General features: G+C 44.9%; 1 protein-coding gene across 1 annotated transcript in view; it reads right to left on the reverse strand.

Moving 5' to 3' along the window:
* Positions 1-27,519, reverse strand: part of ryk (receptor like tyrosine kinase) — a 316,752-nt gene that overhangs the window by 189,985 nt on the left and 99,248 nt on the right. The window contains exon 3 of the mRNA XM_070884019.1: positions 4,211-4,310. Within this exon, the coding sequence (XP_070740120.1) occupies positions 4,211-4,310 (100 nt within the window). The remainder of the gene's footprint in view (positions 1-4,210; positions 4,311-27,519) is intronic.

A 27,519-nucleotide genomic window follows, 5' to 3' on the forward strand; every position in this document is an offset into this window, starting at 1 on the left:
GAACAAATATTAACATGTAGCCCTTGTACAAGGATCCAAGTAAAAGATACCAGGGAATAGACTTTCCTCTTCACTGATCAAGATTTTATGCGGTCGAATTTATATTTGTGAAAAATGCAAATAAATGGGCTTTCATATTTTTTATATATGCATTTGTCTACGTGATTAATTTTTTGATCCTTTTCCATTTCAAAGTGCAAGATGTACCAGTTGGAGTTAGGTACATGGAAACATAGAAACTAGGTGCAGGAGTAGGCCTTTTGTCCCTTCAAGCCTGCACCACCATTCAATAAGATCATGGCTGATCATTCCCTCAGCACCCCTTTCCTGCTTTCTCTCCATACCCCTTGATCCCTTTAGCCGTAAGGGCCATATCTAACTCCCTCTTGAATATATCCAATGAACTGGCATCAACAACTCTCTGCGGCAGGGAATTCCACAGGTTAACAACTCTCTGAGTAAAGAAGTTTCTCCTCATCTCGGTCCTAAATGGCCTACCCCTTATCCTTAGACTGTGACCCCTGGTTCTGGACTTCCCCAACATTGGGAACATTCTACCCACATCTAACGTGTCACGTCGCGTCAGAATCTTATATATTTCTATGAGATTCCCCCTCATTCTTCTGAACTCCAGTGGATACAAGCCCAATTGATCCAGTCTCTCCTCATATGTCAGTCCTGCCATTCCAGGAATCAATCTGGTGAAACTTCGCTGCACTCCCTCAATAGCAAGAATGTCCTTCCTCAGATTAGGAGACCAAAACTGAACACAATATTCCAGGTGAGGCCTCACCAAGGCCCTGTACAAGTGCAGCAAGACCTCCCTGCTCCTATACTCAAATCCCCTAGCTATGGAGGCCGACATACCATTTGCCTTCTTCACCGCCTGCTGTACCTGTATGCCAACTTTCAATGACTGATGAACTATGACACCCAGGTTTCATTGCACCTCCTCTTTTCCTAATTTGCCGTCATTCAGATAATATTCCGTCTTCGTGTTTTTGCCCCCAAAGTGGATAACCCCACATTTATCCACATTATACTGCATCTGCCATGTATTTGCCCACTCCCCTAATCTGTCCAAGTCACCCTGCAGCCTCCTAGCGTCCTCCTTACAGTTCACACCGCCACCCAGTTTAGTGTCATCTGCAAACTTGGAGATATTACATTCAATTCCTTCATCCAAATCATTGATGCATCTTGTAAAGAGCTGGGGTCCCAGCACTGAGCCCTGCGGCACTCCACTAGTCACTGCCTGCCATTCTGAAAAGGACCCGTTTATCCCGACTCTCTGCTTCCTGTCTGCCAACCAGTTCTCTATCCACGTCAGTATATTAACCCCAATACTATGTGCTTTGATTTTGCACACCAATCTCTTGTGTGGGACCTTGTCAAAAGCCTTTTGCAAGTCCATATACACCACATCCACTGGTTTTCCTTTGTCCACTCTACTAGTTACATCCTCAAAAAAATTCAAGAGGATTTGTCAAGTATGATTTCCCCTTCATAAATCCATGCTGACTGAGACCGATCCTGTCACTGCTTTCCAAATAAGCTGCTATTTCATCCTTAATAATTGATTCCAACATTTTCCCCACTACTGATATTTGGCTAACCGGTAATTACCCGCTTTCCCTCTTCCTCCCTTTTTAAAAAGTGGTGTTACATTAGCTACCCTCCAGTCCATAGGAACTGATCCAGAGTCGCTTGACTGTTGGAAAATGATCACCAATGCATCCACTATTTCTAGGGCCACTTCTTGAAGTACTCTGGGATGCAGACTATCAGGCCCTGGGAATTTATCGGCTTGCAATCCCATCAATTTCCCTAACACAATTTCCCGCCTAATAAGGATATCCTTCAGTTCCCCCTTCTCACTAGACCCTCGGTCCCCGAGTACTTCCAGAAGGTTATTTGTGTCTTCCTTCGTGAAGACAGATTCAAAGTATTTGTTCAATTGGTCTGCCATTTCTTTGTTCCCCATTATAAATTCACCTGAATCCGACTGCAAGGGACCTACGTTTGTCTTCACTAATCTTTTTCTCTTCACATATCTATAGATGCTTTTACAGTCAGTTTTTATGTTCCCAGCAAACTTCTTCTCGTACTCTATCCTCCCCCCTCTTAATTAAACCTTGCAATTTAGCTGCACTGGGTGGGGGCAGAGGGTGGGGGGGGTGGGGGGGAAGAGCATAGGCTTTAGTAGGTGGAGAGTCCTGGGATTTAGTAGAACTGGGGTGGGTACTCCTGTCTTTTGTAGTGCTATCATAGAGGTGCTGTGATTTGACATAGTGTGGAAGTCCTAAGATTAAAACCACTGCACGAGAAACTGCAATTTGACAAACCAAAGCCACTGTTTTCAGGTCCACCACAAACTCCATCACCCTGTGTTCACTGCTTAAGGTTGGGCGTCCTATTTGATCCGAGCGGAGCTTCTGGCCCCATATACTCTCCATCAAGTCCGTAACATTGCCCATTTCTGCCCCTGCCTCAGCTCATCTGTTGCCGAAACCTCCATCCATGCCTTTGTTACCTCTGGACTCAACTATTCCAATGATCTCCTGGCCGGCCTCCCACCCTCCATAAATTGTGCTCATCCAGATCTCTGCTGCCCGTATCCTAACTTGCACCAAGTCCATCAACCCTGTGCACGCTGACCTATATTGGCAAGGACATTTTAAAATTCTCATTCTTGTTTTTCAAAACCATCCATGGCCAGCAATCTCAGTCATTTTTTGATCACTGTTTCCATTTTTTGCTGCTGACTCATAGGTTCTCATGCCAATTGTTCATTTTATTTGCCTCAACATTGTTACTGGCACAAGTAGAAATCCCTTGCATTGGCACATTATGTAGAAGAGAAGAGGACCTACAGAGGGATACCAGGCCGCTCAGGCTACATGAGTTGTGCTCTGTGCTCACCTATCAGGACACAGCTGCACCTGCAGACAGAGCTGGCCAAACCTCGCTTTAGTGCTCGAGGAAATGCTCGAGGAAAGCCCTCTTCCCAAAGGTAGTTGCGACAGCAGACCCAAAGGCATCACCAAGATGTGTGAATGACTGGCTAAACTTAATGTTGAAGTACCCTAGTCACAGTATGACATGCCATCAATGGCACATCTTAAGAGGGCTTGCCAGGGTGAACAACAAGCAGCATATCCTGCCAAGATGCCACCAAGCATGTTTATGGGCATTGTCGCACCTACTTGACATTGACCATTGGGAACTGGCTTTTCAGGGTGCAGGTCAACAGAGAGCCAGGGTTAGATCCAGAGCTATGCCACCTGTGATCAGGACACCTGTAACTACCATGAGAGACCTGTCATATCTACCTGTCATATCAACCATCAGCTGTGGCATGGAACTTGGTTGCACCTTCTTACAAGCACACTCCAATGCTAACCTAAGGGATGGTGTGCAGAGTGGCACAGGTGGTCACATGCCCTGCAACGACCTCTTTCGACACCATTCCACTTCACCAAACCAAGACTTTGATGCTGTGGTAACTCGGCCATTTGCCTGCACCTCCAGCTCCTTTCTTTTCATTTCTGCCTTCTTATTGAAACGTATAAGATAATGAGAGGGCTCGACAAGGTGGATGCAGGGAGGATATTTCCACTCATAGGGCAAACTAAAACTAGGAAACACAGTCTTAGAATATGGGGCCACCCATTTAAAACTGAGATGAGGAGACATTTGTAAATCTGTGGAATTCTCTGCCCCGGAGAGCTGTGGAGGCTGGGTCACTGAATATATTTAAAGTGGAGATAGACAGATTTTTGAGTGATAAAGGAGTAAAGGGTTATGGGGAGCGGGCAGAGCAGTGGAGCTGAGTCCATGATCAGATCAGCCGTGATCTTATTGAATGGCAGAGCAGGCTCGTGGGGCTAATGGCTGACTCCTGCTCCTATTTCTTATGTTCTAAAAAAAATCCCATCAACCATGGCCAAGGCCTCTCATATGTTGGGAATCCTTCTGAGCCTTTCCAAGGCATCCAACATTTTTGTCCCCTTATTCTGGACTTTAATTTTTCTCTGTCTTTAAATTTCACTTACACTATGTTCTGCTTCCAATCCAAATCTGCAACTGAAGTTATGCAAATGAGCTAGCCTGGAAAGATTGGGTGTAAACAGTTGTATCAGAAAATCTAGCCTACTCTCTGTTACTTCAAATGGATTAAAATCTGTCAATTGATGATTCTTACCCTCACCTGATACTTCGCGTGGAACCTCCCCTTGTACAGAGATATTGGCCTGAGGCATGTCCATGGCTGCTGGGTTGTCCACCTGAAAGCCCAACTTATATTCAACCTGTCAAGGAAAATGTTGAACAGAACAAATCATGAAAATAATCACTTAGACTATTGCCAACCCACCTATTTACACCATTGAAATCACCCTTAATTAAGCTCTCCACAGGTAATGTTATTCACCACATTGCAATTTGACTAACTTTACTGAACCTTTAACTCAACTAGATTAGAGGAAAAATAACTAACTTTAAATTTTCCAAACTTTTATTTTGCCTGTTTTTAAACTGATACTTAGTTATCTTGATTCAAGCTTAATACTAAATCAGGTGCAACATTCTTTTGCACGATTGATGCAGCCAATGCATTCACTTTTACTTCAGAAGCAATTCCAAAAATATAACAATCAAGGTTAAAGCAAAGAAATCAAACAACCCTTCTACTGTTGGAGAGGAAAATTTACCATGATAAAAATGTAAAATGCCTGATGCATCACTCGGGTAATATGGTATCAGCTCCCATCTACTAGAAGTCCTCTGACTCCCAGAGCTACCTCGATTAAACTTTCTCCCACCTCTCTTCCTTGTAAGGACTCTTTCATTTTCCAAGTTTCTTCGTCGCCGTTGCATCTGTTCTGATTATGTCACCTTGCACACCAGTGCTTTCAATATGCCTTACTTTTTTCTCAACTGAGATTCCCCTCCACCATGGTTCACAGGGCCCTCGACCATCTCCATTCCATTTCCGCACTTCTGTTCTCTCCCTTCCCCTCCCAGAACCACGATAGGGTTCCCCATGTCCTCATCTTCAACCCCACCAGCAAACAAATCTTCCCCTCCCAGCATTCCGAAGGTACTGTACTTTTGAATCACCCCCAGCACCCACTCCCCTTCCCCTTCCCACAGCACCTTCCCGTGCAAGCGCAGGAGATACAACACCTGCCCTTTCACCTCCTCCCTTACCACTGTCCAGGGCCGCAAACCCTCTTTCCAGCTAAAACAGCAATTTACTTGTACTTCTTTCAATTTAGTACACTGTATTCATTGCTCACGATGAGGTCTCCGCTACATTGGGGAGACCAAATGGAGATTGGGTGATGGCTTTATTGAACACCTCCGTTCAGTCCGCAAGCATGACCCGGAGTTTCGAGATGCCATTTTAATTCTCCGTTCCATTCGCACTCTAATCTCTCTGTCCTTGGTCTCCTAACTGCTCCAATAAAGCTCAACTGGAAGCTTGAGGAACAGCACCTCATCTTTCGATAGGCACTTTCTAATCTTCTGGACTCAACATGGAGATCAACAATTTCAGATCATAACCACTGCTCCTCCCACTTTTTCTTTACTTGTCCCATCACCCCTATTGTCATGTAATCTCTCCTGCCTTCCACCCTCTCAGACCTTCCCTTTTGTTCTTTTCTCCCCTTTCCCTGTTTAAACCCTGTTACATCTTTAATTTTTGCCAGTTTTGACAAAAGGTCAACAACCTGAAACATTAACTGTTTCTCTCTCCACAGATGCTGCCTGACCGGCTGAGTATTTCCAGCATTTTTTGTTTTTATTCCCATTTTTCCATATTTCATTCTTCAAGAATGATTTTCATTTGCTTTCTAGGTTTAAAAAAAGTCACAGCAACACACAGATTTATGTAACATACCTCCACTTTCAACAACTTCCCAATTCATGACAACCCAGTATAACAAAGCTGAGATGTATTTGCATTTGAACAAAACCCTCACTGAACTTTCCAATGAGTCGATAAGTTAATTAACTGCGTGCTAAAACCAGGAAGTTATCAGTACCTTAAAGACATTTTCTGGAGTCCTGGGTAGGAAGAGTTATTCACTGCAAAATCAACTGTGTTACCAACGTCTGATTTGACATAATGCCCAGGCTAACATGCTATCGTCCTCACAAGCCTGACATAACACTGATACTAAGGGAATCAAGAGATTATGGGGAAAGTGCAGAACGTGCAGTTGAGGTAGAAGATCAGCCATAATCTTACTGAATGGCGGAGCAGGCTCGAAAGGCCGAATGGCCTGCTCTGGCTCCTATTTATGTTCTTATGTAACATAGGAACTGCTCACCGAGTCAAAGACAACTTTAATTGTAATCCCCATATCTGGCTTGAAATCCGGTGGTAAAAAAATTTCGGCCATATCTCAGATAGCAGATAATCCTACAAGAATTATCCTTTCCATAACACATTCATTTTTTACTCCCTCCCTTTTCCCAAGTCTCATTCTTATAGTCACTCATTTGAACCCGATCTGATTTTCACTTTTCCTCTTCCACCCTTTGGGTTCCTCGGCTCCTCGTCTAATTTCGTCCCTGTCAAACTACTTTTGCCTTTTTAAGTGAACAATATGATTTAATCGGACAGTTCTTGTCATATACTACTGGGCGTTATTTCATAGCATGCAATAAGGAGACAACACATCCGTAATATTTATATAATATATGTTTACTCCGGCCCAGTGGTTACTTTTATCAGCTACAATGTCACCACTACGGCCATGAAAATCAAGCAAATCAACTTCAAGGAATGCCCCAACATCGCTCAATACCAAAGCTAAGAAAGGAAACTCCTCTTCTGGAACTGGCTGCCAAAATAAGATCAGTTCCAAATGACACAAAGGAGGTTGGCTCCACAAAGTGACAGAGTGTTTTGGTAAACTCTTCGCCGCCGCAACATAGCCTACTATTATCGGGTAGAGTTTGGACCCTAGGCGCTGGTCCCCTATCAGTGCAGCACAGCTTGGGTGTATCATCATCTGAAGCATTAGCTACCATTTAGGTACCACTTATTTTCAGCGCAAGTTCTACTGGTTTGCCAAATAATTACTCACTGATGCACTCATCATCATCATAGGCAGTCCCTCGAAATCGAAGAAGACTTGCTTCCATGCTAAAAGCGAGTTCTCAGCTGACTGTACAGTCCAATACGGGAATTACAGTCTCGAGATCGAGAACACTGATGTTGGTGCATCTATCCTCCCAGTGGATTGGCAGGATCTTGCAGAGGCAGCGCTGGTGGTACTTCTCCAGCACTTTGAGGTGTCTACTGTATATGGTCCACATCTCAGCCATATAGGAGGACGGGTATCACTACTGCCCTGTAGACCATAAGCTTTGTGCCAAATTTGAGGTCCTGGTCTTCAAACACACTTCCTCAGGCGACTGAAGGCTGCGCTGGCGCACTGGAGGCGGCGTTGAACCTCGTCATCGATGTCTGCCCTTGCTGATAAGTAGGATCCCGAGGTATCGAAAATGGTCCATGTTGTCCAAGGCCGTACCGTGGATTTTGATGACTGGGGAACAGCGCTGTGTGGCGGGGTCAGGTTGGTGGAGGACCTTCATCGATCTACCGTGCCACCTGGCTATTCTGTACTCCCTCTCCCCAGTGCAATTTGCAGCTCTTGGACACAAGTTAGGTTCCTAAAGCATCCACTCTCAGGAAAGGTACAGGTATCATTCCTTCTAAGTGCAAGAAGACCTCACTTCTCACAGAGGCCCTCGTATTGTTGCCAAAGTAACTGGTTTTTCAATTTCACAGAAAATACACAGAATCAGAATGTGATCCTTAAAACAGCAGTAAAATTCTCATGCATGAAAATGCAATTTTATAAGAATATAAGAAATAGGAACAGGAGTAGGCCATACAGCCCCTTGAGCCTGCTCTGCCATTCACAAAGATCATGGCTGATCTTCGACCTCAACTCCACCTTCCCGCCCAATCCCCATATCTCTTGATTCCCTCAAGAGTCCAAAAATGTATCATTCTTAGTCTTGAATATACTCAACGACTGAGCCCCCACAGACCTCTGGTGTAGAGAATTCCAAAGATTCACAACCATCTGAAAAAATAAATTTCTCCTCATCTCAGTCCTAAAAGGCCCCTTTTACCCTGAGACTATGCCATCTACTTCTAGGCTCTCCAACGAGTGGAAACAGCCTCTCAGCATCTACCCAGTCAAACTCTCTCAGAATCTTATAGGTTTCAATGAGATCGCCTCTGATTCTTCTAAACTCCAGAGAGTATTGGCCCATTCTACTCAATCTCAACCCTCTAATCACAGGAATCAATCTTTATGTATTCAGTCACCATAGAAACGTAGCCCTGATTATTTTTGTATGCAACGGGTTTTCTACTGTCATGAAAGTGAAGAGAATTGCAGAATTCAATCACCACCAGAAAATATCCTGCAATCCAATACAATAAAAAGTAAAGTTGACTTTGTTACCATAAATCAATTGCTCATTTTGCCTCCACTTTTCTTAAAGGCAAACTGACTTCATTTTGAAAGAAAGAGGCAAGGGTTCACACCAAAAACATATTATTTAAAACCCAAAACTGATATTACACTCCACAATTTGCAAGATATGACTTTATATTTATGGCAGTTTCATTAAAATCCAACTTAACTTGCTGTAAAACCATATGTTCCATAATGTGGTAGCAAAAATGTATACCATGTTAAAGATACTTTTTAACCTTCAGTGGCCCAGAGTGATGTTCAGATGTAGTGGCTTCAGGAATAAATAAAATAAATATAGTGAGAGAGGAAGTATTAAGGGGTTTAGCAGCTTTGAAAGTAGCTAAGTACCCAGGCCCGGATGAAATGCATTCCAGGTTGTTGAGCGAAGTAAAAGAGGAAATAGCAGAGGCGTTGACCATCATTTTCCAGTCCTCTTTGGATATGGGCATGTGCCGGAGGACTGGAGGATTGCTAATGTAGTACCCTTGTTTAAGAAGGGAAAAAGGGATAAGCCGAGTAATTACAGGCCTGTCAGCCTAGCGTCAGTGGTGGGAAAATTATTGGAAAAAATCCTGAAAGAAAAGATAAATCTGCATTTGGATAGGCAAGGATTAATTAAGGACAGTCAGCACAGATTTGTTAAAGGAAGATCGTGTTTGACTAACCTGATTGAATTTTTTGAGGAGGTAACCAAGAGGGTTGATGAGGGTAGTGCGTACGATGTAGTATATATGGACTTTAGCAAGGCTTTTGATAAGGTCCCACATGGTAGACTGGTCATGAAGGTTAAAGCCCATGGGATCCAGGGCAAAGTGGCAAGTTGGATCCAAAATTGGCTTGGTGGTAAGTTGCAAAGGGTAATGATTGCTGGATGTTTTTGTGACTGGTAGGATGTTTCCAGTGGGGTTCCGCAGGGCTCAGTATTGGATCCCTTGCTTTTTGTGGTATATAATCAATGATTTAGATTTGAATATAGGAAGAATGATTAAGAAGTTTGCAAACAACACTAAAATTGGTTGTATGGTTGATAATGAGGAGGAAAGTCATGAGCTGCAGGAGGACATCAATCTACTGATCAGGTGGGCAGAGCAGTGGCAAATGGAATTTAATTCAGAGAAGTGTGAGGTGATGCACTTTGGGAGGGCCAATAAGGAAAGGGTATACACATTAAGCGGTAGGACACAATAGTGTAGATGAACTTGTCCACAGATCCCTGAAAGTAGCAGGCCAGGTGGATAAGGTGTTAAGAAGGCATACGGAATGCTTGCCTTTATTGGCCAATGCATAGAATATAAGAGCAGGGAGGTTATGCTTAAATTGTATAATACTTTGATTAGGCCACAGCTGGAGTACTCGTGTTCTGGTTGCCGTATTATAGGAAGGATGTGACTGCACTAGAGAGGGTGCAGAGGATTTACTAGGATGCTGCCTGGAATGGAGAATATTAGTTATGAGGACAGATTGGATAGGCTGGGTTTGTTCTCATTGGAACAGAGGAGGTTGAGAGGAGATCTCATTGAGGGGTACAAAATATTGAGGCGCCTGGACATAGTGGATAGTAAGGGTCTATTTCCATTGGTGGAGGGGTCTATTACGAGGGGGCATAGTTTTAAGGTGGTTGGTGGAAGGTTTAGAGGGGATTTGAGGGGGGACTTCTTTACGCAGAGGTTTGTGGGGATCTGGAACTCGCTGCCTGGAAGAGTGGTGGATGCAGAAACCCTCACCACATTTATGAGATAGTTGGATGGTCACTTGAAGTGCCGTAACCTGCAGGGTTACGGACCTAGAGCTGGTAATTGGGATTAGACTGGATGACCTTTTGTTGATATAATGGTAAGTACTGCAGGGAATAGAATACAGCCAGGGTGTGATCTCCTGGACTCGTGTCGATCGCCTGGATGGGACGGAGAGGAATTTTCCAAGATTTTTTCTCCCTAAATTGGTTTTTATCTGGCTTTTGCCTCTCCCAGGAGATCACATGGCTCCAGCTGGAGTGGAGTGTAGATGTTTTTAGTATAAAGGATGTCGCAGTGGTGTGGGGCGGACTGGTTGGGCTGGGTGTTCTTTGCCTTTCCGTTATTATTCATGGGTTTGTATGTAACCTTTAGGACTGCTGACGAAGGACCGTGCGGCTCTTTGTCGACCGGCGCGGACATGATGGGCCAAGAAGGTCTCCTTCTGCGCTGTAAATTTGTAGGAAATCGATGTTTCTAAATATTTATATGGTACCATGAATATAGTTGCAGCCATCCGGCTTTGGCTGCATAGGTAATGTCGCCACTTAAACTAGGCTGGGAGCCTTCTAGGGCTTTAAACTAAAAATAGGGGGGGGGAGGGAAGGAGGGGTCAGGTGTGGGGAAATTTAGAAAGTCAAAGAGAAAGGACAAGGCAATAGTGCAGGGTAGCGATATGGGTAATGATAACCAGAGTGTGACATGAAGGGACAGAACGTACAAACATAACAGTGCACCAGCAAATAGGGTCTTTATCTGAATGCATGCAGCATTCGTAAAAAAATAGATGAATTGATGGCACAAGTAGAAATAAATGACTATGATCTGATATCCATTATAGAGACATGGTTGCAAGGTGACCAAAGCTGGGAATGGAATATTCAGGGTTATGTGACATTTCTGAAGGATAGGCAGAAAGGAAAAGGAGGTGGGGTAGCTCTGTTAATAAAGGACGAGATGAGTAGTGAGAAATTATCTTGGCTTGGAAGATCAAGATGTAGAATCAGTTTGGGTGGAGATAAGAAATAGCAAGGGAAAGAAGTCGCTGGTGGGATTAGTCGATAGGCCCCGTAACAGTAGCTACCGTGGACAATGTACAGCAGACACCTCAAATCGCTGGAGGAATATCACAAATGAACCGCAAGATCCTGCAAATCCCCTGGGAGGACAGATGCACCAACGTTAGCGTCCACGATCAGGCCAACATCTCCAGCATTGAAGCACTGACCATACTCGACCAGCTCCGTTGGGCGGGCCACACTGTTCGCATGCTCCCCAAAGCAAGCGTTCTATCGGAACTCCTACACAGCAAGCGAACCCAAGGTGGGCCAAGAAAACATTTCAAGGACACCCTCAAAGCCTCCTTGATAAAATGCAATATTCCTACCGACACCTGGGAGTCCTTGGCCAAAGACCACCCTAAGTGGAGAAAGTGCATCCGGGAGGATGTTGAATACCTTGAGACTCATCGCCGAGAGCATGCAGAAAGCAAACACAGGCAGCGGAAGGAGCGTGCGGCAAACCAGTCCCACCCACCCTTTCCTTCAACTACAGTCTGTCCCACCTGTGACAGAGACTGTAATTCCCGTAGTGCACTGTTCAGTCACCCAAGAACTCACTTTTAGAGTGGAAGCAAGTCTTCCTCGATTTCGAGGGACTGCCTATGATGATGTTGATGACACTGTAGGACAGAGTAGAAATCAAGAAATAATGGGGGCTTGTAAGAGAGGTACTGCAATAATTGTGGGTAACTTTAGATAGATTGGACAAATCAAATTGGCAAAGGTAGCCTTGAGGAAGAGTTCATAGTGTATTCGGGATAGTTCTTAGAACAATACGTTGTGGAACCAACCAGGAAGCACGCTATTTTAGATCTGGTAATGTTTAATGAGACAGATTAATGATCTCATAGTAAAGAATGCTCTCGGGAAGAGTGATTATAACATGATAAAATTTCACATTCAGGCGGAGAAACTTGGGTCTGAAGCTAGTGTCTTAAACCTAAAAGTTTAAAATGTAAGTCAGTAGTAGGTTACTCCCTTGGCGCTGCCAGCCCTCTGCAGCTGCACAAAGCCCTGGCCAGACCACACCCAGAGCACCGCGGGGAAGTAGAGGCCCAGTCGTCCCCGAAGGTGGGCAGCGGAAACATTACAAGGACACTCTCAAAGCCTCCCTGATAAAGTACGACATCACCACTGACACCTGGGAGTCCCTGGCCAAAGACCGCCCTAAGTGGAGAGAGTGCATCCGAGAGGGCGTTGAGCATGCCGAGAGCATGCAGAGATCAAGCGGAAAGAGCGTGCGGCAGACCAGTCCCACCCACTTCTTCCCTCAATGACTATCTGTCCCACCTGTGACAGAATCTGTGGCTCTCGTATTGGACTGTTCAGCCACCAAAGAACTCACTTCAGGAGTGAAAGCAAGTCTTCCTCGATTCCGAGGGACTGCCTATGATGATGATGAAACTTAAATAAAGGCAATTACAAAGGTATGAAGACAGAGTTGGCTAAAGTGGACTGGGAAAATAAATTAAAAGGTCAGACGGTAGATAAGCAGTGGCAGACATTTAAGGAGATATTTCATAATTCTGAACAAAGATATTTTCCATTGAGAAAGAAAGACACTACAATAAGGAGGAACCATCCGCGGTTAAGGATGGTATGAAATTGAAAGAAAAGGCATACAATGTTGCGAAGATTAGTAGTAGGCTAGAAGATTACGAAAATTTCAGGAACCAAGGAAGGTGACTAAAAAAATAATAGAGAGGGAGAAAATAGATTATGAGAGTAAACTAGCAAGAAATATAAAAACAGACAGCAAGAGCTTCGACAAGTATATAAAAAGGAAGATAATAGCTAAAGTAAATGTTGGTGCCTTAGAGGATGAGACTGGGGAATTAATAATAGAAAACAAGTAGATGGCAGAGACGTTGAACAAATATTGTGTGTCTGTCTTCACGATAGAAGACACGAAAAGTATCCCAATAATAGTACAAAATCAGGGGGCAAAAGGGAGGGAGGAAATTAAAGCTATTATCACTCGAGAAAAAGTACTAGGCAAACTAATGGGACTAAGGGCTGACAAGTGCCCTGGACCCGATGGCCTGCATCCAAGGGTCTTAAGAGAAGTGGCTGCAGAGATAGTGGATGTATTAGTTGTAATCTTTCAAAATTCCCAAGATTCTGGAGAGGTCCCAGCGGATTGGAAGACCGCAAATGTAATACCCCTATTTAAGAAAGGAGGGAGACAGAAAGCAGGAAACTATTGGCCAGTTAGCCTAACATCCGTCATTGGGAAAATGCTGGAATCCATTATTAAGGACGTAGAAGCAAGACATTTAGAAAATCATAACACAATCAAGCAGAGTCAGCATGGTTTTATGAAAGGGAAATTAAGTTTGACAAATGTATTAGAGTTCTTTGAGGATGTAACGGGCAGGGTGAATAAAGGGGAACCAGTCAATGTAGTGTATTTGGATTTCCAAAAGGCATTCAATAAGGTGACACATAAAAGGTTACTACACAAGATAAGAGTTCATGGTGTTGGGGGTAATATATTAGCATGGATAGAGGATTAGCTGACGAACAAAAAACAGAGAATTGGAATAAATGGGTCATTCTCAGGTTGGCAAACTGTAACAAGTGGGGTGCCACAGGGATCAGTGCTGGTGCCGCAACTATTTATAATCTATATTAATGACTTGGATGAAGGGACCGAGTGTATTGTAGTCAAATTTTCTGACGATACAAAGATAGGTGGGAAAGCAAGTTGTGAGGCCGACACAAAGGGCTCAAATTTCAGCCTGAGTTGCTCCTATTTTTTTGGAGCAACTAGTTTAGAATGGAGCATCTTAGAAATTGCAATTCTCGGCATTTAGTTTGCTCCAGTTCTAGTGAATTAGAATAGTTTCATTTTAGAACAGTTTTTTTTTCAAAAGGGGGTGTGTCCAGCCACTTACACCTGTTTTGCAAGTTTAGGCAACGAAAATTTACTCCAAACTAACATAGAACGGAGTAAGTGTAGATTTTTGTACGCTCAGAAAAACCTTGCCTACACTTTAGTAATTAGGCGCAGGGAACGAGAGATTGGGGGGGGGGGGGGGGGGGAGAAGGGAAGTTTAGCATTAAACACTTCACTTTTACAAATAAAGAGCCATCATCAATAATAAATGATAAATAAATCAATAAATCAACCAATAAGTCAATCACTATAATGCTTTGAAAATGATTACACCATCCCATAACTAGTTTTTGACATAGCAAATTTGTTAATTAATTATTGACATGACTAATCACAACCGACTATCTCAGTTAGTTCCTCCGAACGTACGCCTTGGATTACAAGCTTACTGCTTCATGCATTGCTAAATCAGACGTGCTTCAGAACTGCCCCTCCTTTACCATATTGATTGCTTTTACAGAATTCTAGGTAAACTAACACAAATCTACATGCAACAGGTAGGTGGAGATAAAAGTACTTTAAAACATCCAGTAACATAGGATCTTTACACCCTCAAGTGATTTTTGTATAGTTTAGCAAATTATTTGAAGCTGTCTGCACGATAATACATTTTTAGCTTTGTCATTGTAAACCCCCAAATAGCTGAGCCACTGTGAGAAAGCTCATTATATTTGCTTCTTCAGAAATTAATGCAAAAACACACAACTCCATGGGGTGGGGGAGAACAGACACATGTTTAGGAACAAGCCCATCCCTTTTTAGATAATCTCAACCCCAGAAACCCAGCTTTTCTCCATACCCTTCAATCATTTTCTCTCCAGAAACTTACCTTAAACTCATTTATATTAGTACTCTCTATTGCTCTCTTTCTCTCGAGCAACTTCTTCCACAACGTCATTACTCTGTGTAAATAAATGCTCACTGACTTCCCTCCTTGTTCCATGATACAATAATAAGGCATGGATTCGGGATGGTGCATGCTTGATGATTCAAATGGCCCTTTCTCATTCCAGATTTTATGTTCTTTATAGTACTTCCAGCTGAAGAAACCTCCTGGGGCTCAGTAAGTTGCAAAGATTGGAAATGCAAACTACTGTACCGCAAGAGTGGTGGGATGTGGGTTTGATTCGGTGATCGGCTAAGGCAGTGAGTCCCCGACGAAAGCCAAGACCCACAGGAGTGGTCAAGAACTTCTCTACAGAGAGGAAAAAAGGAATGTCTGAGAGATCCCCAACCCTGGAGCACCCTTTCCAGTCTCTAGTTGTCATTGTGGCTTTAGTAGGTTAATGGGAAGAGAATTGCAGCCTGGTCTGATGGGATGAAAGTTTTTTTTCTTTTCTGCAAGAAACAGGGACATAATTAAGTTTGTGGAAAATCAGAATTACAGAACTTCCAGGATTGCATTCAGATAAAGCCCTGTTAATCGTTGGACATGGAGGCCAGTCTGGGCTGCAGTGAGACCACGATGGTGTGGAATGTGTCTGCAAGTGTCGGCCATTCTGACTGCCCTTGGCCCTGACGAAATCTTGCAGTTGTGCAATCTGCTTGTTCAGGCTGTTTATATCCTGTTTGATGATGTACGTCAACTCCTCAATTTCAATTGCTTTGTCGCCGAACAGCAATTTCCTTTTCACCAATATGGTCAGCTTTTCCAGTTTGAAGATTGTGTTACTCAAATCTTTGCCGATTCGCTTTGTCATGACCTTTGTCATGCCGCACGGCGTTCAGGAGAGGCTTGTTGACCTGCAGTCCGTTCTGTCTGTTCTGCATCGACTTGCAGGCAGCAAAGAACTCCTTCAGGTAAGTCAGGCACTGTTCCCGCGAGGAGCCCATTCGGCCAAGGCTAGGGACGGCGCGCTTCGGGCCCCTCCTACACAGATTCGGGCTGTGAGGAGCTACTGCACATGCGCACACACTCTAGCGCGTATGTGCAGAGGTTCCGACACTGTTTTCAGCACCAGGTCCTGGCTCCGCCCCCCGCCCCTTGTGATGCGCTACGCCGAGGGCCTTCATCGTTCCAGCTGCGGGGAGAATAGCAAGGCAACTTTTAGGCGCGGTTTTTGTTCTAAAAAGTCGGCGCAGCTCACGGAGTTGCGCCGTTCTAAGCGTGGGGGCAAACTTGGGCCCAAAGAGACTGCAAAGAGATAAAGATAGTTCAAAATTCTCGTTCTCTACCGCCCACCCAAACATGATAAAAACTATTCTCACTGCTTTCCTCTCTCAGCCTTTGCACCGAGCGACTCCTCGGTAATTTCAAACTCCATCTCAACTCATCTTGTTCTCTCTCCTCTGAATTCATGACCCTCCTGTCCTCCCTTAACCTCTCCCTCCATGTAAATTTCTCAACCCATATTCATGGTCACCCACTTGACCTTGCAATCTCTCGTGGCCTTGCTATTCCAACCGTATCAAAGATAAAGCCATCTCTGACCATTTCCTTTTATCACTCTCGACCCATATTCCCCTTCCCCAATTCAAACCTGCATCCTCCCCTGGAAAAAACTCTCTCCAAATTCTATTACAACTGCACTTATCAACTCAAAACTGTCCAACCTTTGGCCCTCTCAATGATATTTCTTCAGCCACCGATCTGTTCAATCACTCCTTCACTACCGCCTTTGATGCCCGAGTCCCTATTAAAATGATTACTCTCTCCCACCCTTACCGTTCCCCCTCGTCCAGCCCTGAGCTTCGCACTCTCAAGGCAAAAGGACTTGGACTTGAACGGATGTGGCGGACAACTGGTTTAGCCATTCACCACCAGATCTGGCTCGAACACATAAAACACTATCAGTTCTTACTCGTATATAAAAACTGCTTACTATTCCAGGATCATTCTGGATTGCATAAATAACCCTAGTCTACTATTCTCTGCTACTAACCGTCTCCTTAAACCCTGTCTCCACCACACTCAACTCTAACAACAAGTACGAAGAGCTCATCGACTTCTTTGTCTCAAAGATTGAGACATCCGATCAGCTGCCTCTGCGAGTTCTCTTCCTTCACTTAACCGACAGGGCCAAACTTCATCTGACGTTCCCACTGCCCTAGCTCTAAACTCATTATCTTTTTCTAGTTTCTCTTTGATCTCCCCTCTTAACCTCTCCAAAGTCATCTTGTCCATGTGATACACTTCCTGCTCTCTTGACCCTATTCCCACTAAACGGACCACCCAACTTCCTTTTCTGGCTCCCATGTTAGCCGACATTGTTAACGGTTCTCTGTCCTCAGGTACTGTTCCCTTCTCCTTCAAATCTGCTGTCATCACCCCTCTCCTAAAAAAAACAACCCTTGACCCCACTTTGCTTGCTAGCTATCGCCCCATCTCCAACCTCCCTTTTCCTGTCCAGAGTACATGAACGTGTTGTTGCCTCCCAAATCTGTTGTCATCTTTCCATGAATTCAATGTTTGAATCCTGTGCGACTGTGACAAAGATAAACTATCCCTCCTCGTCCTTCTGGACCTGTCTGCAGCCTTTGACACAGTTGACCACTCCATCCTCCTCTCCACCAATGCCCAGCTAAGTGGGACTGCACTCGCCTGGTTCCATTCTTATCTATCTAACGGTAGCCACAAAATCTCCAGCAATGGCTTCTCTTTCCACTCCCGCATCGTTACATCTGGTGTCCCCCAAGGATCTATCCTTGGCCCTCTCTTATTTTTCATCTAAATACCGCCCCTTGGTGATATCATCCGAAAACACGGAGTCAGCTTCCACATGCACACAGATGATACCCAGCTCTACCTCTCCACCACTTCCTCAACCCCTGCTTGGTATTTAAATTATCAGATTGCTTATCTGACATCCAGTACTGGATGAGCAGAAATGTTCTCCAATTAAATATTGGGAAGACCGAAGCCATCAACTTTGGTCCCCGCCACAAACTAACAATTGACTCTATCCCTCTCCCTAGCATCAATCTGAGGGTGAACCAGACTGTTTGCAACCTAAGCGTCATATTTGACCCTGAAATTAGTTTTCTGACATATATCCGTGGTATAACTAAAACCACCTCTTTCCACCTCCGTAACATTGTCCGCCCCTGCCTCAACTCTCCTGCTGCTGAAACCCTCATTCATGCCTTTGTTACCTCTAGACTTGACTACTCCAACTCACTCCTGGCCAGCCTTCCACATTCCACACTACGTAAACTTGAAATCATCCAAAACTCAGCAGCCAGTGTACAAACCCGCAGCAAGTCAGGATCACCCATCATCCCGGTGCTTTCTGATCTACATTGGCTCCCAGTTAAACAACGCCTCGATTTAAAAATTCTCATCCTTGTTTACAAATCACTCCGTGGACTTGCCCCTCCCTATCTCTGTAATCTTTTTCAGCCTCACAAGCCCATAAGATGTCTGCGCTCCTCAAATTCTGGCCTCTTGAACATCCCTCATTATAACTGCTCAACCATCGGTGGACGTGCCTTCAGCTGCCTGGTCCCTAAGCTCTGGAACTCCCTCCCTAAACCTCTATCCCTCTCTAACTCTCTTTCCTCCTTTAAGATGCTCGTTAAAACCTACCTCTTTAAACAAGCTTTTGATCATCTGCCTTAATTTCTTCTTTTGTGACTCGTGTCAAATTTATCTGTTTGTCTGTAACACTGATGTGAATGAAGCGCCTTGGGACGTTTTACTACATTAAAGGCTCTATATAAATAAAAGTTATTATTATAACCCAGACCCCGTCTGGACATTCTTGTTTGGACATGGCAAATCTGGGATGTTGACAAGTAGATTCTGCACAGCCCTGTTTGCTCCCGTGAAAGAGAGAGTTTGTATCAGGCATAACGGATTGATCATACGTTCCAGATTCTCTAGCAGGATCAAAGCTTGCGGCATCACTTCTCCCAAGAATGCCCTTATCAATTTGTCACCCAGATCATCAAGGTGGTGGATGAAACTTCTTCAACATGATTTCAAAGATAAATGAAGTATGATGCAACTTCAGGCAAAAATTGTGGATGAAGCTTCAGTACTGTCCTGATTGTCCACCAAGTGCAGTGCATGCTGACACAAACAAAAAACAAACCAACTGCTTTTTGGAAGACGGTTAAGCTGTCAGAAACCCATGAGTTCAGAGTTTTAAAATTAGTTTCCTCAGAACCAAACTGAAATCGTAAGTATAAGTAACTGAGAAACCGAATGGTGTTGCTCCGATAGTTTTCATTTACCAAGGCACTGAGGGATGCTACCCAACCACCATTCCTACCAATGATGGTTAACAGTTAGAAATACCAATGAAATGGACTGTTTGTGAATTTGTCCTTTCAGGCAGCTTCCTCTCCAAAATCCCCATCCACCTGTCTGAACTGAGTCCTCCACCAACAGAGTTCTTTTCAAAAGAAATGTTAGGATGTGGCTGAAGCCGACATGGGTGCATTTATTGCCCATCCCTAGTTGCCCTGAAAAGGTGGTGGTGGGCTTTCCCCTTGAACTGCAATAGTCTTGTGGTGATAGTGTTCCTTCAATGGTATTCGGTAGTTAATTCCAAGTTTTTGAACTCATGGCAATGAAAGAATGGTCCAAATCTTGATGTTGCATGATTTGAACAGGAACTTGGAGGTGATGGTGTTCCCATGAGGTGACTGCTCCTGCCATTTCAGTGGCAGAGGTCAGGGGCTGGGAGATGTGGTCATAGTAAGCCTGGTGAGTTGCTGCAATGCATCTTGTAGATAATGCATACTGCAACCAATGTAGGGGCAGATAGAGTTCAGTGGAGCGGGTGGCCATCAAGTGCACTGATTTGTCCTGGATGGTATCGAACTTCTTGATTGTTGTGGCAGCCCTGATGAGTATTCCATCACACTCTTCACTTGGGATCAGGGAGTGAGCCAACCATCAAATTACCCAGCCTCTGCACTACTCTTTTAGCTATACTGTTCTGGTGACCCCAGAATGTTGATGGTGAGGGACTTGGCAATGGTGGTTGGGTCTTCTCTTGGAAATGGTAATTGCCTGGTCCTTGTGACACAAATGTTGCCTGCCATTTGTCATTCCAAGCTTGGATGTTGTCCAGATACTGCTGTATATCACCATGGCCCACATCATCATCGGTGAAGTTATGAACATAGCTAAACACTGTTGAACAATCACTGTACAAACAGACTTCTGATCTTATAACAGGGGGAATATTAATAAAGCAGCTGAAGATGGTTGGGCCTAAGAAGTTAGCCTATAGAATTTCTGCAGTGAGGTCTGACCTCAATGGCTATGACCATCTTCCTATTCATCCAGCCATTAGAGAATTTTCCCATTAACCCCCACTGCGTTGAATATATCTGTTCTTACTTCTCCTCTGGCATTCAGCTCTTGAATCTATGTCTAGATCAATGCTGTGACAAGATAAGGAGCTAAGTTAAACTAATATGGTAGGAGGATGGGAACCTATGCAGGGAGACAGAGGAAAATAAAATGGGGGCAGAAGCAAAAGATAGAAAAGGAGAATAGTAAAAGTGGAGGGCAGAGATATACCCAAGGCAAAAATCAAAAAGGGCCACATAACAGCAAAATTCTAAAGGGACAAAGAGTGTTAAAAAGACAAGCCTGAAGGCTCTGTGCCTCAATGCGAGGAATATTCGTAATAAGGTGGATGAATTAACTGCGCAGGCAGCTATTAACGATTATGATATAATTGGGATTACGGAGACATGGTTCCAGGGTGAGCAAGGCTGGGAACTCAACATCCAGGGGTATTCAACATTCAGGAAGGATAGACAGAAAGGAAAAGGAGGTGGGGTAGCGTTGCTGGTTAAAGAGGAAATTAACGCAATAGTAAGGAAGGACATTAGCTTGGATGATGTAGAATCTGTATGGGTAGAGCTGCGGAATACCAAAGGGCAGAAAGCGCTAGTGGGAGTTGTGTACAGACCACCAAACAGTAGTAGTGAGGTTGGGGATGGCATCAAACAAGAAATTAGGGATGAGTGCAATAAAGGTACAGCAGTTATCATGGGCGACTTTAATCTACATATAGATTGGGTTAACCAAACTGATAGCAATGCGGTGGAGGAGGATTTCCTGGAGTGTATTAGGGATGGTTTTCTAGACCAGTATGTTGAGGAACCAACTAGAGAGCTGGCCATCCTAGACTGGGTGATGTATAATGAGAGAGGAGTAATTAGCAATCTTGTTGTGAGAGTCCCCCTGGGGAAGAGTGACCATAATATGGTAGAATTCTTTATTAAGATGGAGAGTGACAGTGTTAATTCAGAGACTAGGGTCCTGTATTTAAGGAAAGGTAACTTCGATGTTATGAGACGTGAATTGGCTAGGATAGACTGGCAAATGATACTTAAAGGGTTGACAGTGGATAGGCAATGGCAGACATTTATAGATTACATGGATGAACTTCAACAATTGTACATCCCTGTCTGGAGTAAAAATAAAAAGGGGAATGCAGCTCAACTGTGGCTAACAAGGAAAATTAGGGATAATGTTAAATCCAAGGAAGAGGCATATAAATTGGCCAGAAAAAGCAGCAAACCTGAGGACTGGGAGAAATTTAGAATTCAGCAGAGGAGGGTAAAGGGTATAATTAGGAGGGGGAAAATAAAGTATGAGAGGAAGCTTGCAGAGAACATAAAAACTGACTGCAAAAGCTTCTATAGATATGTGAAGAGAAAAAGATTAGTGAAGACCAACGTAGCTCCTTTGCAGTCAGAATCAAGTGAATTTATAATGGGGAACAAAGAAATGGCAGCCAATTGAACAAATACTTTGCATCTGTCTTCACAAGGAAGACACAAATAACCTTCCGGAAATACTAGGGTTTCGAGGCTCTAGTGAAAAGAAGGAACTGAAGGAAATCCTTATTAGTCAGGAAATTGTGTTAGGGAAATTGATGGGATTGAAGGCCGATAAATCCCCAGGGCCTGATAGTCTGCATCACAGAGTACTTAAGGAAGTGGCCCGAGAAATAGTGGATGCATTGGTGATCATTTTCCAACATTCTATTGACTCTGGATCAGTTCCTATGTACTGGAGGGTAGCTAATGTAACACCACTTTTTAAAAAACGAGGGAGAGAGAAAACAGGGGATTATAGACCGGTTAGCCTGACATCGGTGGTGGGGAAAATGTTGGAATCAATTATTAAAGATGAAATAGCAGCGCATTTGGAAAGCAGTGACAGGATCGGTATGAGAGGAAGCATAAATTTATGAAAGGGAAATCATGCTTGACATAGAAAATAGGTGCAGTAGGCCATTCGGCCCTTCGAGCCTGCACCGCCATTCAACAAGATCATGGCTGATCACCCCCCCACCCGCAAGGACCACATCCAACTCTCTCCCGAACACATCCAATGAACTGGCATCAACAACTCTGCGCGGCAGGGAACCCCGTGGGCCAACAACTCCCCGAGTGAAGAAGTCTCTCCCAATCCCAGCCCCAAACAGCCCACCCCCCATCCCAAGACCGTGCCCCCTCCCCCCCAACACCGAGAACACTCCCCCCGCACCCAACCCGCCCCATCCCGTCAGAATCCTTCCCAAATACCGAACACCCCCGGATGTCGAGCCCCCTGCCCCGGCCACCCCGGAGCCACGCCCCCGCGATGCCAACTACACCACATCCACCAACCGCCATCTGCGTAGTCAACCCGTCCACCCCACTCTGAACACTCCCCACAACGAGGCACAGAGGCACAGAGCCCCCAGGCCGCCCCTCCAACATACTTCGCCCCCCCAGACCTCCGCTGCAATGTGGTCCCTCCCGTCCCCCGCCCTGGTTTCTCCACTCCCCACCTCCACCACTCTCCCCTCCATCCCCCACCCCCGTCACCCCTCCACTTCCCTCTGCCTCCCCGCACAGGCTCCCATCTTGGGGGCGGTAACCTTCTGGGGCAGGGAATTTTAGCTCCCAGCGTGGAAGTCCTGCTCCTGCCACAGAATTGGCCTTACCACCCCTCAATGGAAGCGGAGTGCAATTTCCCACACTCCATTTCCCTTGGGGGCAGCTACCGGGGCACGACTGAATGCTCCTGTGACAGTTTGAACTGGTGCTCTCCTTGACAAATTGACAAATCTTCTAGAATTTTTTGAGGATATAACTAGTAGAGTGGACAAGGGAGAACCAGTGGATGTGGTGTATTTGGACTTTCAAAAAGCTTTTGACAAGGTCCCACACAAGAGATTAGTGTGCTAAATTAAAGCACATGGTACTGGGGGTAATGTATTGACATGGATAGAGAACTGGTTGGCAGACAGGAAGCAGAGAGTCAGCATAAACGAGTACTTTTCAGAATGGAAGGCAGTGACCAGTGGAGTGCCGCAGGGCTCAGTGCTGGGACCCCAGCTATTTACAATATACATCAATGATTTATATGAAGGAATTGAATGTAATATCTCCAAGTTTGCAGATGACACTAAGCTGGGTGGCGGTGTGAGCTGTGAGGAGGATGTTAAGAAGCTGCAGGGTGACTTGGACCGGTTAGGTGAGTGGGCAAATGCATGGCAGATGCAGTATAATGTGGATAAATGTGAGGTTTGGTGGCAAAAACAGGAAGACAGATTATCTGAATGGTGGCAGATTGGAAAAGGGGAGGTGCAACGAGACCTGGGTGTCATGGTACATCAGTCATTGAAGTTTGGCATGCAGGTACAACAGGTGGTGAAGGCGGCAAATGGCATGTTGGCCTTCATAGATAGAGGATTTGAGTATAGGAGCAGGGAAGTCTTACTGCAGTTGTACAGAGCCTTGGTGAGGCCACACCTAGAATATTGTGTTCAGTTTTGGTCTCCTAACCTGAGGAAGAACGTCCTTGCTATTGAGGGAGTACAGCGAAGGTTCACCAGATTGATTCCCAGGATGACAGGACTGACATATGAGGATAGACCGGATAAACTGGGCTTGTATCCACTGAAGTTTAGAAGAATGAGGGGGGATCTCATAGAAACATATAAAATTCTGATGGGATTGGACAGGTTAGAGTCAGGAAGAATGTTCCCGTTGCTGGGGTGTTCCAGAACCAGGGGTCACAGTCTAAGAATAAGGGGTAAGCCATTCAGGAACGAGATGAGGAGAAACTTCTTCACTCAGACAGTGGCTAACCTGTGGAATTCTCTACCGCAGAAAGTTGTTGAGGCCAAAGGGATCAAGTGGTACGGAGAGAAAGCAGGAAAGGGGTACTGAGGTTGAATGATCAACAATGAATTTATTGAATGGCGGTGCAGGCTCGAAGGGCCGAATGGCCTGCTCCTGCACCTAATTTCTATGTTTCTATGTGGTTCTGGTAGAGCTCAAACTGAACATCAGTGAGCAGGTTATTGGTGAGTAGGTGTCACAACTTCCACACTGTCGGGTAGATACCAATGTCACAGCTGCATTGGAATGGTTAGGCTAGGAAACTGGCTCGTTCTGATGTGTAGGTCTTCACTACTACATAGCCAGGATATTATCAGGGCCCAGTTTTTGCTTGTGGTTCTTAATGCCATACCTCCAAACATGTTCATGGAGACACCTCCACCTGCCATTAGTTGTCTGATTGTCCACATATTTTTCTTCAGAGGGCATTAAGAGTCAACCATATAAATCGCGTGGCTAGACTGCGCAAGAGTGGCAGCTTTCATGGTCATTTCTGTGCTGCTTAACCACAAATAACTAGATCTATTGAACACTATTTCATGAGTTGGGATGGTAGAATTTGAATTAATGACCTCTGGAGTGCTAAATCCGAGTGATTCTGAGGCTGACTGTAGAGGAGGATAGAACACTCAACATTGTTTAAGGTCCCTGCCCCTACAAAGAAACTACTCCCAACTCACTCGAAACCTCCTCCTCCAATTTCAAACTTCCCCTCCTCTGCCCTGCCACCTGCAATAACACTGATCCTCCCACTGAGCAAGGCTGACACCATGTTGTACTGATTCCACATCCTTCGAGTCCTCCCCATTCTTCAAATAACCACTGAGGACATGAGAGAATCGCTGAGCTTAGCAATCCAAGAGAAAAGAGTTTCTACACATACCCTAGATAACAAAGCTCCACCTAAATTCACCCTCTTCCACCTCCACTGACTTCACTGCCCTGCTTGCTGCCTTCAACTTCTTCATCCTCTCATAGCCACCCATAAATTTCATCATCGCACAATCTTAAGAATTCTGAGTGCTTTATTATTGACAGGGCTCGCACCAATCATTTCCTCATCTCTATTTTCAAAGCAATCTGACCCAAAACCCTCCACTGCCATTATCTACCCCTACAAAAAAGGATGCGTTTATTTGTAACAACTAAAGCTGTGATTGGATCCGCTTGATCATAAGGCCGGATTGCTGATTGGTCCCCTTGGAGGATAAGACACACCGAGCAGTTTCGCTGAAATGTGTAATTAGAACCACCATGCCTACGTAATCAGTGACCTTGCAAAGTGCAATTCAAACCATTCTGACTGCCGACTCTAAACAGAACAGGGTTCACTCTCACAGGTTAGTATCTTCTCCCACCTCCCCAAACAAGTTCCTGCTCCCATTGCCCAAGTGCCAGCCCCCATCGCCCAAGTGCCTAACCCTTCCCCCGCACACCCACCAGCAGCCGATGTTTCTGACCTTCCCCCAGCCCCCAAGTGCCTGACCTCCTGCCCAAGTTCCTGACCTCCTTCCCTCACTGCACCTACCCCCCCCCCCCGGGTTCCTAACACCCTACCCCGCCGCATTCATGACCTTCTCCCCCCCCCCCCCGCCAACCCACCGCAATAAGGTCCTGAGCATTGTGTGTGGGGGTCACGGATTATTGGTTAACAGGCTTATTGGGTGTGAAGTGAATAGTGACAGTGTCGTGATTTCAGAATTTCACAGTCCAATGATGTCACTTGCCACACAAGCACTGAGCCTTCCGAGAAGCCAACCAGGTGTGGGGAGAGGAGAGGGAGAACGTGGTGCAGGCATAAAGGGGGTGCGGTTGGAAAAACGCGATCCATCTTACCATCTGGATCATGTTCTCTCTTTCAAAAGGCGCTCCCCGCCCCCCCCTTATCCTGGATCACGTTCTTCCGCCATCCCTACTGTGTTCTCTGGGTTCTTTACCCCGCCTTCAGAGTTCCTGACCTCCTCTCCCAGTTCTCACTCTCTGTCCCCCTCCTTTCCTCAAACTCTCTGCCCCGCTCGCTCCTTCTGCCCCCCTCTCACTTGCTCACGTCCCAACCCCTCTCGATCGCGGCCCCCCCTCTTGCTCGCTCGCGGCCCCGCTCTCGCCCTTGCGCTCCCTGCCCGCCTTCTGTCTGCCTAGCTCTCCCAGTCTCTCTCTCCCTCCCTCCCCGTCTCTCTCTCTCTCCTTCCCTCCCCAGTCTCTCTCCCAATTCAGTTTTCCTCTCTGACGGCTGCGAAAATGTTCGTGTAGATAATCTCAGCGTTAATCTAGGCAAAAGTCCTGGAGGCTTCTTTAGTATAGTCATTGATTTTGAAAAGAAAACCCTGTAACTGCAGGCTCGAGCGGCTGCTCCAGGCACAGCAATGTGGTACGGACCAATGTCCCACTCCCTTGTTTATCATACTGCGCATGCCTAAGCAATGTCCTCCAACCTTGCGTCCCTGCATGCACCCTTGGTTTTATTTAACATCAGGATAGTTCTTATTCACCGGACTTCATGCTCTTCCAGCCCTCAAATAATGCAAAATGAGTTCAGCTGGACATCTACCTCATCTTTCATCGCTTACACTTCCGCTTGTGCATGTGCTACTTTATCCAGTTAACTAACATTGACAAGGATTGCTGGAACCTTCTAATTAGTTCACTCTTCCTTGCCATAGCACCCTTCTCTCTTTAAAATCTTTGTCTCTGACCATCTATATAGTCTCACTTTCCCCTTGTCCCTCCTATTTGGCAATCATTGGCTCTTTTCTTTAATATAAAGCACTTCAAGATATCTTCCTGCATGAAGAAGCTGTTTTTATTATCATTGAATCCTCCAGGTAAGAAAAAAATACTGAGAATCACATCCCATTCCATAGTATGCCACATCTTGTGATAGACTTTTAATAACTGAGAATATATTGTCGAAGTCATCCTTCACAAAATCTTTGAGGGAAAGATCTGAGCCAACATCTAATGTTCAATCTTATGGAGCTGATATGGGTGTTGAAACATTCTGTGCTCAGTATCAATTTCAGTCTCGCTTTTATTCTCCAAGATTTATTTTTCCTAGATCATCTTCGTTAACTGAGGGGACAGTCAACAAGAAGACCATTTATATAGCATCTTTAATTTATTAAATGCCCCAAGTTGCTTCACAAAATAAGGGTGCGGGGTAATATATTTATATGGATAGAGGATTGGTTAAAGGACAGAAGAGAAAGTAGGGATAAACAGAAGAGAAAGTA

This window comes from Pristiophorus japonicus, chromosome 6 (assembly GCF_044704955.1).
Source record: "Pristiophorus japonicus isolate sPriJap1 chromosome 6, sPriJap1.hap1, whole genome shotgun sequence".
Lineage (NCBI taxonomy): Eukaryota > Metazoa > Chordata > Chondrichthyes > Pristiophoridae > Pristiophorus > Pristiophorus japonicus.